At 38.5% G+C, this 16,486-nt stretch overlaps 1 protein-coding gene across 1 annotated transcript; it reads left to right on the forward strand.

Moving 5' to 3' along the window:
• The first annotated feature begins 5,107 nt into the window (after window positions 1-5,107).
• On the forward strand, window positions 5,108-5,857 carry LOC136844608 (uncharacterized). The gene has a single exon (XM_067113895.1). It carries the CDS (start codon window positions 5,108-5,110, stop codon window positions 5,855-5,857), a length of 750 nt encoding a protein of 249 aa, XP_066969996.1.
• The last annotated feature ends 10,629 nt before the right edge of the window (window positions 5,858-16,486 follow it).

Raw genomic sequence — 16,486 nt, forward strand, 5'->3', positions numbered from 1 at the left:
TGGCTCACGTAGTCACGAGTGTTGACCCTTTTGACCTGTATTATGTCATGGGATCTCCACGACACTGGGGAGTGGTGGGAGAATGTTCTAGAATTATGAGTGTGTGAGCAAGTCTACTCGAAAGGGGGTCATTGAGGTGTAATATACTGAATTTCGAGTACAGATGAATTATTCTGGCAGTAACTTGAATTGGTGAATGTTCTGCCTGGTGAGGGCGTTAGACTTTGCCAGTAAATGTGAACAAGTGATCTTTTCATTTTAAAATGCCCGATTGGACATTGCGTTAATTGCGTACTCTGTTGGTTTCATTGACATTTTATTGTTGAATATTTTTCTCTTCTTATTGTCTTGCATATTTACCATATATAACCTTTGGGGAGTGTTGGGTGATTTTGGTGGCATGGGGAGTCTTCCATTTATGCATTTATATGTCTTTGTGCTTTTCAGATGGATTTGTTAGTGGTCACATGTTACGGGAATTTCTGACATATAACTAACTTTGGTCATGACAGACTTTGACATTGTTTTTGGGAGTGTTTATATGATTGGTGTCAAAATGTATTTACCAGTCCGAGAGTTTGATTTTTCATTTACTTATTTGCCAGAAGTTAAGGACAGTTTTTGCCCTTCTCTTCTTTAATTTTTTTGTTTTGTTTTGTCATGTTAAGTTTGGGAATAAAACTGTATATTGGTAGAGCATGAGTTTCATCTAGCCTTGGCTTAATTTCAGGTATGACATGAGAGAGAGAGAGAGAGAGAGGGTTATGAGATGGGATCTGACATACCTAGGAAGTCTTCGATGAACAGGGATGACGGTGTTGACTTTAAAGGTAGGCTGTTTCTTGTGCTTTGAGATTTAGGATTTTGGATATGGAAGAAGTCAGGAGAAGGATTATAGTGGTGGCAGCGTAAACAGGTGAACACGCCTTCAGAGAGATGGGTCTAGTCAATTAAAATAGATTTCAATGGGTAGGTTTGTCGGGTAGGCTGGCACCCATGACTGAGGAGTGATGACTTAATCGAGCCGAGAGGTGATTGATTCGACATACTTTAAGGGACTTAGTGTCGTTCGATAGTGGTAGTGTTTAGGTATACCAGAGCGTGCAGATCGGAATTTATGCGGTATATACAGTAATGTGCTAATTCTTTGTTTATATAGCGGGTGATTAGGCCTCGCAAAATAGCTGGGACGTGGGAAAGAGAAGATACGTAAATGTTCATTTATTTATTTTCGAGACATGGTAATTCCGCGTTCTTTTGGCTTCCTGTCTGAGTGGTTTCCCACTCAATTTCCTTTTTTTTTTTTTATTGTTATTAGGTGTATCATAGTAGGGGCGTAAAGGGAACAAACTGAGCTTAGTTGGTATATGATTTTATTATTTCTTCTCCTCTTTCCCCGCTTTGTATTGTGAATGTTTATTTTGGTTTTACCGTGAGTTTATCGTATTGATTTACTACATGTTCCGATGCATTTCGTTTTTCATTACGTACGCACATGCATGTAACAAGTGCTTTGTGGTCAGGGGAGGTGTCGTGACTTCTTCTTTTTGCTGGAGTTAGCATTCCTGACCCAGAGACAGCTGTTGGTCTGTTGTTCATTCGGGTTGTGCGGGATCAGTAGAATTGCTTCCATTGCAACGCAAGGGAGGGGGGGACGGGTGGGCAGTGGTCGGTATAGGGAGGGTTTTTTCGGCATCCTCTTCTCCCTTTTGCCCCCTCCTCCTTTTCTTCTCCCATCTTTCTTCTCCTTTTATGTATGGATGACTTGGGGGTTTCTCTTTGACCTTCAAATGGTTAACCAGGTGACTGACTAGCCTTGATCATGAGTGTGGGAGACGGCGGCTGTTTTTTCCCTGCGGGGGTTTGCTCTAGATTTTATTTATTTTGAAGTTCTTTTTTTTTTTTGTCTCGGGAATATTTTTTTCTGGTGTCTTTTGGCTTGGTTTACCTTAGATAAAGGGGAAATAGATATCTTATTCTCCTTTTTTCTCTGGGCCTTCTTTCGTGGGCTTAGAGAATATTTTTTTGAGATTTCGGTATTGTATGAAAATGAGATCCTGTTGGGTTCTTGATATTTGAAATTTCTTCAATTTAGACAATATGGCAGGCGGGGATGAAGACAAAAAGGCCTTGGTCCATAAGGTCACAGCAGTGGCCTCTGGAATTCAACCATTTCCCGGTTTAGTGAATGGGACTCTTCCCCAACCAGCAGAGATTTTTATTGAGGGGGTGGACAATTACCACATTGCTAAGAAAATTACCAATGGCAATGAAGCATTTAACGAAGCTCGAGGATTCCTCCCCCTCGACAAAGGGGATATTGGTCAACGTTGTCGTAGCTATTTGTTCAGCAGGCGTAATACATGGGAGGATCTTAAGGGATTTCTTAGAAAAGCTTATGGAGCTGTAGAAACCAGGGATGTGGTTCGTGACGTTCGAGCAATCTTTAAAGTAAGGAAAGGCCAAGATTCGACGGTGGGCTTTAGCTTTAGGCCATATGATCAGTCTATAGATTTAGTAAAGAAATTGAGTGGGTCTGATTGGGCAAATGGTGGCAATATTTCTTTGGACGACTTAGGGAAATTATTGCACTTTTCATGGCTTCTACACGAGGTCCCCGATGCTGTAGTGGATAGTTTTGATCAAAACATTGAGCATGCGTCTGATGAGGCACTAACTTTTTCTCAGGTTCGCAAACACATGTTGAAATGTCCTGCAGTTGATAGTACCTTTTTCAGTGGGATACCAAAGGCTTTTGCAGGCAATTCCAAAGTACCCGTCACAGGGGGATTCTGGTTTTGCCTCTGGCAGTTTTTGTGCCAAGGTAGACGTAGATAGAAAACCAGTTTTAGCTTCCAATAGTCTTGGTGCTAGGGTAGACAGTGATAGGAACTTCATGGATCGAACGTCACAGTTTCGGTGTTTTACCTGTAACAGAGTAGGGGATACTAAGAAGAATTGCCAAGTCAAATATTGTGCGGGATGCCAGAGTGCGAGTCACTCTTGGCGGTCTTGTCCGTCCCAAAAACGGGGTAATGCTAGACCTCTATCCCAGAGCTTTGGTAGTCCCATTAAGAAAACTCCTCAAGGGGTTATTCAAAGGGATCTAGGGATCGGCGAAAATTTTGGAAGACCGATCAACAAAAGGGAAAAAGATGCTCCAGAGCCAAAGCCTGTGGTGAAGGAGACCGTTAATGGTTCTGAGGTTTTAATATTTATTGTACAGGGGCCTCGGTCAGTTTATTGGACTTTGAATTTTATCAATCGATTTTTCCCAGTACCCGTTGAAACCTTCGAAAGAGATGGTATGTGATGTTTTGGCTCACGAGTTGGATGTTTTAGGTTCGGCTACCATTTGTTTCGAGCTAGGTAATCAGTTAATTAAGGAACCACTTTTGGCGATTAAAGGTGTTGCTTTAGGGAACAGAATTCTTTTGGGTCACCTGCTTGCCGGTGTAACAAAATCTCCGTACATACCAGGGCGGGAGGTATTATACTGTTGGGGTTCCTGGTGTTTTTGTCCCGTATGTGGGTACTAGCGAAATGGAGGGGAATACTTTTATGGGTGATATTGGTGATAATATGAGTGATATCGATGATAATATGGGTGATATTCACGATAATATAGAACCTGTGGTAAATAACCAGTTACAAGGTGATACTGAGCCTAATGGCCAGGAAAATAATTTATATAAAGGTGTTTTGTTGGATGATTTGGTTTTAGAACCAGGTATGACCGGTCTGGTTGAAGTTCAGTTAAAAGGTGTGAAAATGTCTAGGCAAGAGTGTATGATTGTGGGTAGCAAGAAGCTTAAAGGGTTTGTGAGTACAGCTACTGTGAATAAAGTATCAAGTACAGGTGTTACTTGGGTGGTGGAATTGTTGAACTGTAATGATTCAGTTAGGAGATATCAGAAGAATACTTATGTTTTGGATTTTGAAGACTGGAACGATGGAACTGATTCAGTTGCTCTCGTAGGGAATCAAAATGAGTTTTCTGATGCAGAAATGCAAATTAAGAGAACAGTGTTTACGGATCATTTAGTTAATGCTGACTATAAAGAATATATAGGGGATTTAGGTGACGTTCTGGCCGATTTTTCAGATATAGTTGCCCTCAAAGGGGATAAGTTAGGGTTAACGAATGTGTTAGAACACAAGGTACACAAGGTGCACCTCGAGGAGGGGACTAAGCCGATTTTCGTCCCTTCGCATAGGATTCCCTTTAAGATTAGAGAGCAGGTTGAACAAGAGGTTAATAATGGGAAGAGGAAGGTATATTTAGGCCTAGTTCCTCATCTTTTAATTTTCCATTGTTGGCAGTGCCTAAGAAAGATGGCTCGATCCGTATGTGTGTGTGTGTGTGTGTGTGTGCAGACTTTAGGAAGCTGAATGAAGAGACGGTGCCTGACATGTATCCAGTCGCGCGTTTGCCGGACCTGTTTGTAGAAATAGGGGGTAGGAACATGTATTCGTTGATTGATCTTACGCAAAGGTTTTTGCAAGTTCCACTTAGTGATGAAAGTCGGGGATTCACGGCCTTCTCCATTCCCAAGGGCCACTACGCGTTTACACGGACACCTTTTGGTTTGTCAGGTAGCCCTGTGACTTTTATGAGATTAGTGAATACAGTTTTGCATGGGTTGCTAGGGAAGTCCGTGTTTGTCTACATGGACGATATCTTAATTGCCACGGATTCGATTGAGGAACATTTAGAGGTGCAGATGTCTGAAACCGTGAGATATGTTGATATAGGCTAAGCTTTGAGACAAAAACAGTAACTGTCAAAGAGACATTTCTTGGTCTCACTGAAGTCAAACAAAAAGATGCAGCAAGCATAGTTGAAGTAATATGTAATCAGCATGAAAAGGACAATATGCCACTAAAGTACTGTCGGTCACAGTGTTACGACAACGCTGCAGTCATGGCAGGGCACAAATCTGGTGTGCAGCAGAGGATCATTGAAAAGAACAGTAAAGCTGTATTTGTCGATTGTGACAACCACTCACTTAATCTAGCTGGTACTCACGCAGCCAGTGAAGAATCAGTTACAGTAACCTTTTTTGGCACATGTGATGCACTGTAAAATTTCTTTTCACGCTCAACAATGCGATGGGACAAGCTGAGGAAAGCTATGCCAATCACACTAAAATCTGAATCTGAAACCCGATGGAGTGCAAGAGAAGAGGCAGTTAAACCAATTTGTCACCACTTTGATGACCTGGTTATACTACTGGAAGAAATGTCTACTGATCTGAAAGAAAATATAGATACAAGAAGTGAAGCCAGTCAGCTGTTGCACCGGATTCTTACCTTTCATTTCCTTGCATTACTTTTCTTTTGGAATCTTATATTATCAAAAATAGACCGCATTCAAAAGAGACTTCAAGACTATCAAATAAACTTCCACAATGCTGCCAAAGACTTAAAGGCACTGGAAATGTATTTCAATGAAAACAGAGAAGCAATCTGTAATGAGTCGCTCAGTGCAGCATTAGAACTATGTAAGAATTTTGATGTTATGGCAGAGCTGAGGAACAGAATAAAGAAAAGGATGCCAGGAGAAACAGCTGCTGATGTAGGCCTCATTGCAAAACAAGAGATCATGCGTCTAATGAAAGGTACAATAGATAGACTGCATACTGAAATGAAACAACGTACCGCGAGACTTGAAGATCTAGACAACAAGTTTGGGTTTCTGCTAGATGTAGAACAAATTCTTAAAAAAGGTAAAAGTTCAGGATTACTGGATGACAAGAGAATGAGGGAAAACTGCTTACATGTTGGCGAATTCTACAGTAGTGATTTGGATGGTTACGAACTTTATGAGGAACTGCAGAATGCTCTTGGCAAGTAGAACGGATGTTCAGATTTCCACTCCAGAGAAGCTCATCCAATTCACTATGCAATATGGTGATGAAAATGTTTTCCCCAACTTAAGAGTAGCAATCCAACTTATGCTCACAGTAGCAATTTCAATTGCAAGCTGTGAACGTTCGTTCAGTAAACTGAAATTGATTATGGCTTATCTCAGAGCCTCAATGGGACAGGATAGACTTAACGCCCTAGAATCTCTTAGTATTGAACGTGAAGAGGTAGAACTCATTAACTTTGATGATATTATTGATAATTTTGCTTCAGCAAAGTCTCGCAGAGTCCAAATATAATTGCTATTAACTTTTATTTTTTCTAATCTCTTTACAATCAATGTTGCATTTTAAATGTTAAATCTAAGCAGTTTCAGAAGCTGACAAATTAGTTTTCATTTTTTTTATTCAGTTTTAATGAAAGTTCTTTGATTGTTAAGGGCTATTAAAGAATGACCAGTCAAATCATTACTCTAACTAACAAGTTTGCAGCACTGTAAAGCTTGAGTGCATTTAAAAATCCTCTCTAAAACTGTTATCAATGCTAATTTACACAATTTTTTTAGTTCAGAACTTCAGGATTATGTGTTGCTTTTTGAATTTTTTTCTTTACAAATAATAAATCCTTATTTCATTTATTTATTTTTGTGCAGAATAGTGTTGGTGAAATATTTGTATCTCCCTCAATAATGTTGGCATCACTAAACTCCATGACTTTAACTAACGAGTTTGCATTACTTTGACGCTTGAGTGCATTTAAAAATTTGATTGAAACTGTTTTTATCAATGCTAATTTCCACAGTTTTTCAGTTCAGAACTTCAGGATTATGTATTGCTTTTTGAGTGTTTTTTTTTCAAATACATCCTTATTTCTTTTTTGTTGTGCAGAATAGTGTTGGTAATACATTTGTATCTCCCTCAGTAATGTTGGTAACACTAAACTCCATGATTATACCTTCTGGTAATAAATAATGTTAACTTGTACTAGTAAACTAAATATACCTTCTGGCAGTAAATAATGATAGCTTGTTCTTCATGTTGTCGACTGAATCATTGTGGTACAGATCCAGAATCCTAAAGATTTATTCCATGACAAAGGGCGCCGTTTTCTGTGCTTGCCTTGGGCGCCAACAACCCTAGTTACGCTCTGGACCCTGTTGACCTGTATCGTGTCACAGGCTCGCCACGTCACGGGGAATTGGCGGGAGAATGCTCTAGAATTATGAGTGTGTGCGTAAGTCCGCTCGAAAGGGGGTCATTGAGGTGTAATATATTGAATCTCGAGTGCAGATGAATTATTCTGGCAGTAACTTGAATTGGTGAACGTTCTGCCCGGTGAGGGCGCTGGACTTTGCCAGTAAATGTGAACAAGTGATCTGTTCATTTTAAAATGCCCGATTGGACATTGAGTTAATTGTGTACTCTGTTGGTTTCATTGACATTTTATTATTGAATATTTTTCCTTTTTTATTGTCTTGCATATTTACTATACATAACCTTGGGGGTGTGTTGGGTGATTTTGGTAACATGGGGATTCTCCCATTTATGCTTATATATGTCTCTGTGCTTTATTTTAAGGTGACCTTTTGTTTCAGATGGATTTGTTAGTGGTCACATGTAAAGGGAATTTCTGACATATAACTATAACTTTGGTCATGACAGACTTTAACATTAATTTGGGAGTGTTTAAATGATTGGTGTCAAAATGCATTTACCAGTCCGAGAGTTTGATTTTTCATTTATAAGTTTGGGAATAAAACTATAATTTGGCAGAACGTAAGTTTCGCTTAGCCTTGGTTTAATTTGAGCTATGACATGAGAGAGAGAGGGTTATGAGGTGGGATCTGACATTCCTAGGAGGTCTTGAAGGATGAGCAGGGATGACGGTGTTGATTTTAAAGGTAGTCTGTTTCCTGTGCTTTGAGATTTAGGATTTTGGTTATGGAAGAATTCGGGAGAAGGAATTTATATATATACTGGCTGACCAACCTGGCACTGTTCGGGATAACTCTGAATGACAACCGATAAACTTTCTCTCTCTCTCTCCCTCTCTCTCTCTTTCTCTCTCTCCCTCTCTCTGTCTGTCTGTCTGTCTGTCTCTCACTTTTCCCCCTCTTTCTCCTCCCTAACACCCCTTCTACTCTCTCTCTCACTTCCTCTCCCTCTCCCTCTCACTGTCTCACTTCCTCTCCTTCTCACTGTCTCACTTCCTCTCTCTCTCTCTCAATCAAGAAAAATCTGTGAGAAATATAGTAACACAGAATGTGAATTAATAGCGGTAGAATTTGAATCTGAAAAATTAGTGAACATTGTAATATATAGACCCCCTAATACTAAAGAGTTTGACATAATAATTGAAAAATTGGATGAAATATGTAGAAATCACAAGGACTGGACTATACTCCTAACCGGAGACTTTAACTTTCCTTTTGTGGAATGGAAAGAACGAATAGGAGACTGTGGTTGTATTTATACATATAAAAAAGAGAGCAATAGTAGTGCAGAAGATAAGAGGCAATTTGAAAAGCTATTAGATATGCTAATAGAACATAACATTCAGCAAATAAATCACCTACCAACAAGAAAGGATAATATTTTAGACCTAGTATTTGTGAATGAGGTGAACTATGTTAAAGAAATAATAGTATATAACACGAGTATTTCGGACCATAATGTCATAGAACTAACAGTCCGTTCCAGAACATACGAAAACAGAGAAAAGCAAGAGACGAAAAAATGGGAAGGATATGGAAAATACAATTTCTATAGTAAGAATATAAATTGGTCAAAAATAAATGAAGAATTAAACAAAGAATGGGAAAACATATTTGTAAGTGATGATATACAGGTAAATACCGATATATTATATAAAATATTAGAGGAAATAGTGGAAAAATATATACCGAAGGAAAAAAGTAATCATCAGTCACAAATTCCAAGAGACAGAAGGATCTTGTTCCAGAAAATTAGAAAGTGGAAAAAAAGCTCTTGCAAAAGAAAAGAATGCATGGAAAGTGATGGAACTAAAAAGTAAGATAGAAAATGCAGAACAAAAGATTATACAATCAAAAGAAAATTAAAAATGGAACCTAGAAGAAATGACACTACAAAATATCAAGCAAAACCTAAAATTTTTTATTCATATGCAAAAAGATGAATAAAATAAAAGTAGAAATAGGCCCTCTAAGAATTGAAGGGCGATTAACGAATGAAAAAAAGGAAATATGTAACATATTAGCAGAAAGATATAAGAGTGAATTAACACCTAGAATTGACAATGAAGATAATGATACAGAAATAAGAGATGAAAATACTGAATACTTATCATATATAGATATTACAGAAGCCGATATTGTGCAGGCTATTAATGAAATTAAAAATGGATCAGCAGCAGGACCAGATGGAGTACCTGCCATATTGTTAAAGAAAGTGGTTCATTCAATCGCAAAGCCGCCAGCAATATTATTAAGACAAAGTATAGATACAGGCAAGATTTATGATGAGCATAAATTAGCATATATTACTCCTACTTTCAAAAGTGGTTCAAGACTAGAGGCAAGTAATTATAGGCCTGTGAGTCTGACATCTCATATTATGAAAGTATATGAAAGGGTAATGACAAAAAATATAATGAAACATTTAATGAAAAATAGATTGTTCAATATAGGAAAACATGGTTTTGTACCGGAAAAGTACACAAACCCAACTGTTAGTCCACCATGAAAGCATATATAAAAATATGATAAATGAAAAAGATACAGATGTGGTTTACCTAGACTTTGCAAAAGCTTTTGACAAGGTAGATCATAATATATTAGCGAAAAAATGAGAAAACATAACATTGTTGACAAAGTAGGAAGATGGATAAAAGAATTTTTGCAAAACAGAAAACAGATAGTGATTGCAAACGATGAGAAATCGGATGAAGCTACGGTAATATCCGGTGTACCACAGGGTACGGTGTTAGCTGCATTGCTGTTTGTGATTATGATTGCAGACATAGACAGTAATGTTAAGGACTCAGTAGTAAGAAGTTTCGCAGATGATACAAGAATAAGTAGAGAAATTGCTTGTGATGAAGATAGGAACTCGCTACAAAGAGACCTAAACAAAATATATAAATGGGCAGAGATAAATAGGATGGTATTTAACTCTGATAAATTTGAATCAATGAACTATGGTGATAAAGTAGGAATGCTATATGCATATAAAGGACCTAATAATGAGACAATCACAAACAAGGAAGCAGTTAAAGACCTTGGTGTGATGTTGAATAGGAATATGTTATGCAATGATCAAATAGCAATTCTATTGGCAAAATGCAAAGCAAAAATGGGAATGTTGTTCCGGCACTTCAAAACAAGAAAAGCTGAACACATGATTATGCTTTATAAAACGTACGTACGTAGTCCACTTGAATATTGCAATATAATATGGTACCCACACTGCAAAAGGATATTGCACAAATAGAGAGTGTACAAAGGTCATTTACAGCTAGAATAGAAGAAGTTAAGGACCTTGACTACTGGGAAAGACTACAATTCTTAAATTTATATAGTCTTGAAAGGAGAAGAGAACGCTACATGGTAATTCAAGCATGGAAACAGATAGAAGGAATTACCGAAAACATCATGGAACTAAAATTATCGAAAAGAGCAAGCAGAGGTAGATTAATAGTGCCAAAAACTATACCAGGAAAATTAAGGAAAGCACACAGGACATTAATCCATCACGCACCAGCATCGATAATGCAGCGTCTATTCAATGCGCTACCAGCTCATCTGAGGAACATAACAGGAGTGAGCGTAGATGTGTTTAAGAATAAGCTCGACAAATATCTAAGATGCATCCCAGACCATCCAAGACTGGAAGATGCAAAATATACCGGAAGATGCGTTAGCAACTCTCTGGTAGACATCAAAGGCGCCTCACACTGAGGGACCTGGGGCAACCCGAACGAATTGTAAGGTCTGTAAGGTAAGGTCTCTCTCTCTCCAACCCTCCCTGTCTCTTTCCCTCCCTCTCTCTTTCTCTCTCTCTTTCTCTCTTCAACCCTCCCTGTATCTTTCCCTCTTTCTTCTCCCGAACACCCTCTCTGCTCTCTCTTACTTCCTCTCCCTCTCACTCTCTCACTTCTTCTCTCTCTCACTCTTTCTTTCTTTCTCTCCCTTTCTCTCTCTCTCTCCAACCCTCCCTGTCTCTTTCCCCCTCTTTCTTCTCCTTAGCACCCCCTCTACTCTCCCTCTCTCTCACTTCATCTCCCTCTCACTCTCTCTCTCTCTGTCACCCCCTACCAACCAACACCCGCTTTTGGTGCCGTTGATGTCTTACCCCCACAGTATTCTTTTCCAGATAGAAGTCATATGTATACCGAAATTAGGCATGATAAATTCATAAAGTTACTAATTCAACGGGCATAACCAGCCATGTTTCAGGGAAGTCCTTCCCTGCCCCACCCCCTTTGGTGCTAGTGATGTCTTACCCCCACAGTGCTGATTTCTAGATAGTAAATCATAATATTATGTATGCCAAGTTTGGTTGAAATTGCTCAATGGGTTTCAGAGTTATTCTAGCACATACACACACACACATACATACATACATACATACATACATACATACATACATACATACATACATACATACATCCATTTTCAATTCATATATATATATATATATATATATATATATATATATAATAGAGAGAGAGAGAGAGAGAGAGAGAGAGAGAGAGAGAGAGAGAGAGAGAGAGAGAGAGAGAGAAGTAGCAATAATAACATTTACTCTAAAACTTTATCAAGACTGGAATCCTAATCCGGTATCAAAACCCGAGGAATGAATTGAGTTTTATTGATAAATTTAATATTTAAATGGGATAAAAACGTCGACGGTATTTTAGGAAAAGATTGGCAAAATGTCGTTATTAAGAATGTTTAACCAGCACAAGGGAGTAATCCCAAGCAGCAGTTTCTACAAGACTCGGCAATAGGCTGTACAAAATTTGGGATCTTTTCTAGACAGTGACCCCCACGGGTTTTAACCCGGTATGTATCCACCTAGATAATGACCCCAAGAAATATTAGTCCTAGATAACGACCTCCGAAAACCCTTGGGGGTTCGCTATCTAGGAAAGATCCAAAATTTGTCATAACTTTTATCATCATTTGCAGTCAGGTCTTCCCTGATGAATGCAGAATATGGCATTCATTCTAAGAGTCTTGTTTTTTCTTCGGTAGTTGGGTCAAAATCCTAGGTCCAGTGGTCGTGGAGTCCAGAACTAGGTTTCTTGGTGGTTCGTCATCTTTAAGGGTCAAATAAAAAATCTGGCCCCCCATGTACCTCAGAAAAGTGTGAGGAAAATTTTTGGCGCTACTTTTTCAAAATGGCGGCTAATGGGAATGATGAAATTTTGAAAATTTGGGGCTCATCACATTTTTGTTATGAAACGTTCATATATGGTTTTTTTGGGGTCAAGGAATTCATTTCTGCAATAAAATTTCACATTCTGACATTCCTTGATACATAAAAATCTAACAAGGACGCCATAATATTGATTTTGGTACGGTTTTAGTTATGGATATGACTATGAGCCTTTGGTGTCAATGTCTGAGGACATTTGCACAGGAAATGCATCATTATTAGCCCAAGTGGTCAGAAATAATAATAAAAGAGCCAATTAACATATTACTTTCATAAAACTTGGGGTGCGCAGCTCAAATATCAGTTAAAAGTAGATGTATATACCAACTGCGAAACACACTATGATTCTAAATCTATGAATTTACTTTCAAATTGAGTCTGTTGCATAAATTGATGAAGGAACTGAATGAGCAAGTCATGTTTCCTTGAACATCATGATTAATCAAACTAAGTGTATAGCCTGTGGCGAAAATTGCAGTCTAAAAGAAACCATTGGAACAGAAAAGTGGGATGCACTACGCACTAAATCTGAAAAGTGGGATGGACTTGATAAGTATGGCTACCTCTACAAGTCAACTGAATGGAATGCAGGTCCTGCAAACAAGTGCATACATAGTTCCTGTTATACGTTAATATTTTCACCTAGAACACTTAAATAGGCAGTGAATCGTAAGGAAAAACAACAGAATGCTCAGAGGCAATGCAGTTCAGCCTCAAATGAAGGTAAACACGTTTCTGAAACTACTATAAAAATGAAGTCACACATTTGGCTTGGTTACTAATCTTTACACCTGAGGTGAAACTGGATTTCAGTGTTACCCTGCACGAGGGGGCAAATAAAGTGAATACCTTACTAAATGAGAGGGTGTTTAGCAAGAGCAAGAAACTGCTTGACCCTAGCCCCAGGAACAAGAGACTCAACTTTGAAAACATGACAATTATCAAGAAAACATCAAAATCGTTGAATCATGCCAAGATGGAGCAGGCAGGACTAGCTGCTGCAGTAGAATTTGCTGAAGGTGTTGGGGTCCTTTCATTAGAAGAGATTTTAGAGTTTCGCCTAACAGACGAGTGTCTCTCAATGTATTATGCAGATGGTTCCCAGAGAAAGCCAGCAAAGAGCAAATTGTTGGAGCATTTAAACTTAAGTACAGTGGTAAACATCCCAACAGAGTACAGTAGCATTGTTGATATGAGATTTATATGGCGCTTTGCAACACCAACAGCAGAGGACCGAGAGACAGTAAAGAGGGATGGCCGTTCATAGCTCTGGCTGGATTACTTGGAGAAGATCATCTCTCTTGTTCTGACTCGGCATGCTGCAGCTAGAACTACCATGTTAGTGAATGATAACTACAACAAGCCATACTCAATCAAAGATGAAGAGCATGATAGACGTCCTGCTAAGTACAAAGGTGCTGGCAACAAATTTCCCAAACCAAATGACCCATTCCCTAGCCCCACAAAATTCAACGCCTTCTTATCGGATTCTGGAAATAAAACCGTCTCCAGAGATTAATCAAGAACCATCTTCTCCAGAAAAACCTTAACCGCCAGATTGTTTATTGTGAAGGAACTGTTTGCACAGATATTGCATCAAACCTCTCCTTAGACCACACAGAAGCTGATACTATGATGTTGACCATATATTCTATCATTAGGCAAGACACTCCAGATCTGCCTGTAGTTATTGACAGCGGGGACACCGACGTATATGCGCAAACTGCATATGTTGCACATCGTGTTCCAGGTGATTTGTTAATAAAAAGAAAGGATGGGTTAGTAAATTGCAAGGATTTGGCAGATGAAGAGATGAGTGACATTATAATAGCTGCCCACTGTATTAGTGGATGTGACCACACACCTGGTCAGTACGGTCATGGAAAAATACAGCTGATGAATAAGCTAAAGACGGACCCTGAAGCAAGAGAGCTCCTTTCATCTGTAGGTATGCAACCATCTTTAGATGAGACTCATTATGACATGGAACAGTTTGTTCTTACTAAATTGTATGGATGCCTATCGGATTCGACTTGTGCTGAGGCAAGAGCCCAAAAATGGCGGAAGCAGAAAAGGAAAAATACCCTCCACCTCCCCCCATGCAGATGCTGATTCACTGTACCACCATTTGCAAAGAGTGAACTTAACTATCTCACCTATTGCCTTAAAACTTTGAGCTCAAAGAACATCCCTCTCCCATTAGGAATGGATGGAAACTTGAGAATGGAAAATGTAGAGAAGTAAGGTACACGCGTGGACCCTTACCAAATACAGATAATTATTCCAGTGATACCTCCAGCTCAGACAGTGACAGTGACAGTGACACTGATACAGAATGGGAAAGCTCCACAGAGAGCTCATCAGATTCAGACACCGAATAAGTCTGTCCCAGGGTACACATGGTGATAAAAGATTATCATAAATGTATAAGACAAGTTATTATATATTGTTTCAGTAGTTCACTATGATAATGCCTAATGGTTTGAATAATAAAATCACTTTTGAACAGTGTGCTCAAGTTATGTATATTTATTAGCTACCTTACAATATACGACTAATTGGCACATATTCATATTCTAGAGTTATCAGAGCTAAAACGTTGCAGAAATTGACTTTATGGGGACCATATAGGATTTTTATGTATCAAGGAATGTCAGAATGTAAAATATTATTGCAGAAATGAATTCCTCGACCCCAAAAACCCCATATATGAATGTTTCATAACAAAAATGTGATGAGCCACAAATTTTCAAAATTTCGTCGTTCCTGTTAGCCGCCATTTTGAAATAGTGGCGCCAAATACAGATTATCATAATCATGGTCAAATGCAGTAATACTTTTCGGAGGTACATGAGGGCCAAATTTTTTATTTAACCCCTAAAGATGACGAAACCACCAAGATATAGTTCTGGACTCCACGACCACCGGACCTAGGATTTTGACCCAACTACTGGGGGATTCAATGTCAGGCAGTTATATTCCTGCTGTGACTGAAATGTGGAATGATCCCTCTATTTATGAAGCTGAATCTCGGGAACTTGAGAAGTTCAAATAAGAGCAAAAAAAATTTTTTTTGTGAAGGACAACATGAGTCACACTTTATCGCTTATTTGTCACTCATTTTACTTTACTTATTTATTCAGTTCATTTGTTTTGCGTTATTATTTCTCTTTTAAAGTTTACCATTTATTTCTCGTTCTTTTTTCTGAATTGGCTGCTTTCCTTATTAAAAGCATTGAGCTTGGAGCATTCTTCTTTTGTGACAAAGCTTGGAGTTGGCTAATCATAATGATAATAATAACAAGTTAAAGGCAATGGGTGACAATGAAACATCATAGAAAAATTAAATATTAGATCTAAATAGCAATTACAAAACCCTGGCAAAAGTGAAATACAAATAATTGGCTAATTCCATAAATACCTGAAATATGAAATGTTTAATGAGAGAGAGAGAGAGAGAGAGAGAGAGAGAGAGAGAGAGAGAGAGAGAGAGAGAGAGAGACTTACTAATTCTGAAACTGAAGTGAGAGAAGTGCCGCAAAAAGGAATAGAAAGGGGAATAAGTTTACCTGGGAAAGAGAAAGAATTTGCAAGTTGACAGAGTTGGGACACCGGATGCAAGTTTCGAGTTTCAGTAAGTTTCCTTCTTCTCTCTATGAGATGGTTATATGTGAAATGAATAATATCCAGACAGGAAAGTATGGGAGAGGTGTGCTAGGGAGGGTGGGTGGGAGGGTGGGTGGGAGGGAGGGAGGGAAGGGGTCTGTTGTCAAAGAGCAGCCGGCAGAGGCAGCAAAATTATTGTGTCAGCCCCATTGGAAAGAAAATGTCTGCTTGGAGCTTATCATCAGGGTAGCGATGATAATAAACATTCATATCACCAAACATATAGGGCGGCTTATCATTATTAATATCATCAATGCTGTTTTTGTTATGACGACGAATACAAAATAATGATCATTATAACAAAGAAAATAACTCTGAATATGTAGGAATACATTAAAAGTGCTGGAAACGCATCTGAAGTGTAAATATCATAGTGATATATTTAAATATCGTTACTGAAAGTAATCAATAAGGATTATCGTAATCATGGTCAAATGCAGTAATACACTGCATATTACAAGCCGAGCCATCACAACCCTAAAAACATAAGAAAGATATGCATAGAAATCTGTAAAACAAACAATTAACATGAA

Source organism: Macrobrachium rosenbergii, chromosome 13, assembly GCF_040412425.1.
Source record: "Macrobrachium rosenbergii isolate ZJJX-2024 chromosome 13, ASM4041242v1, whole genome shotgun sequence".
Taxonomy (NCBI): Eukaryota; Metazoa; Arthropoda; class Malacostraca; order Decapoda; family Palaemonidae; genus Macrobrachium; species Macrobrachium rosenbergii.

What these genes read in the sequence shown, in the direction of transcription:
- LOC136844608 (XM_067113895.1), top strand. Translation starts at nt 5,108, where the DNA reads ATGCGATGGGACAAGCTGAGGAAAGCTATGCCAATCACACTAAAATCT.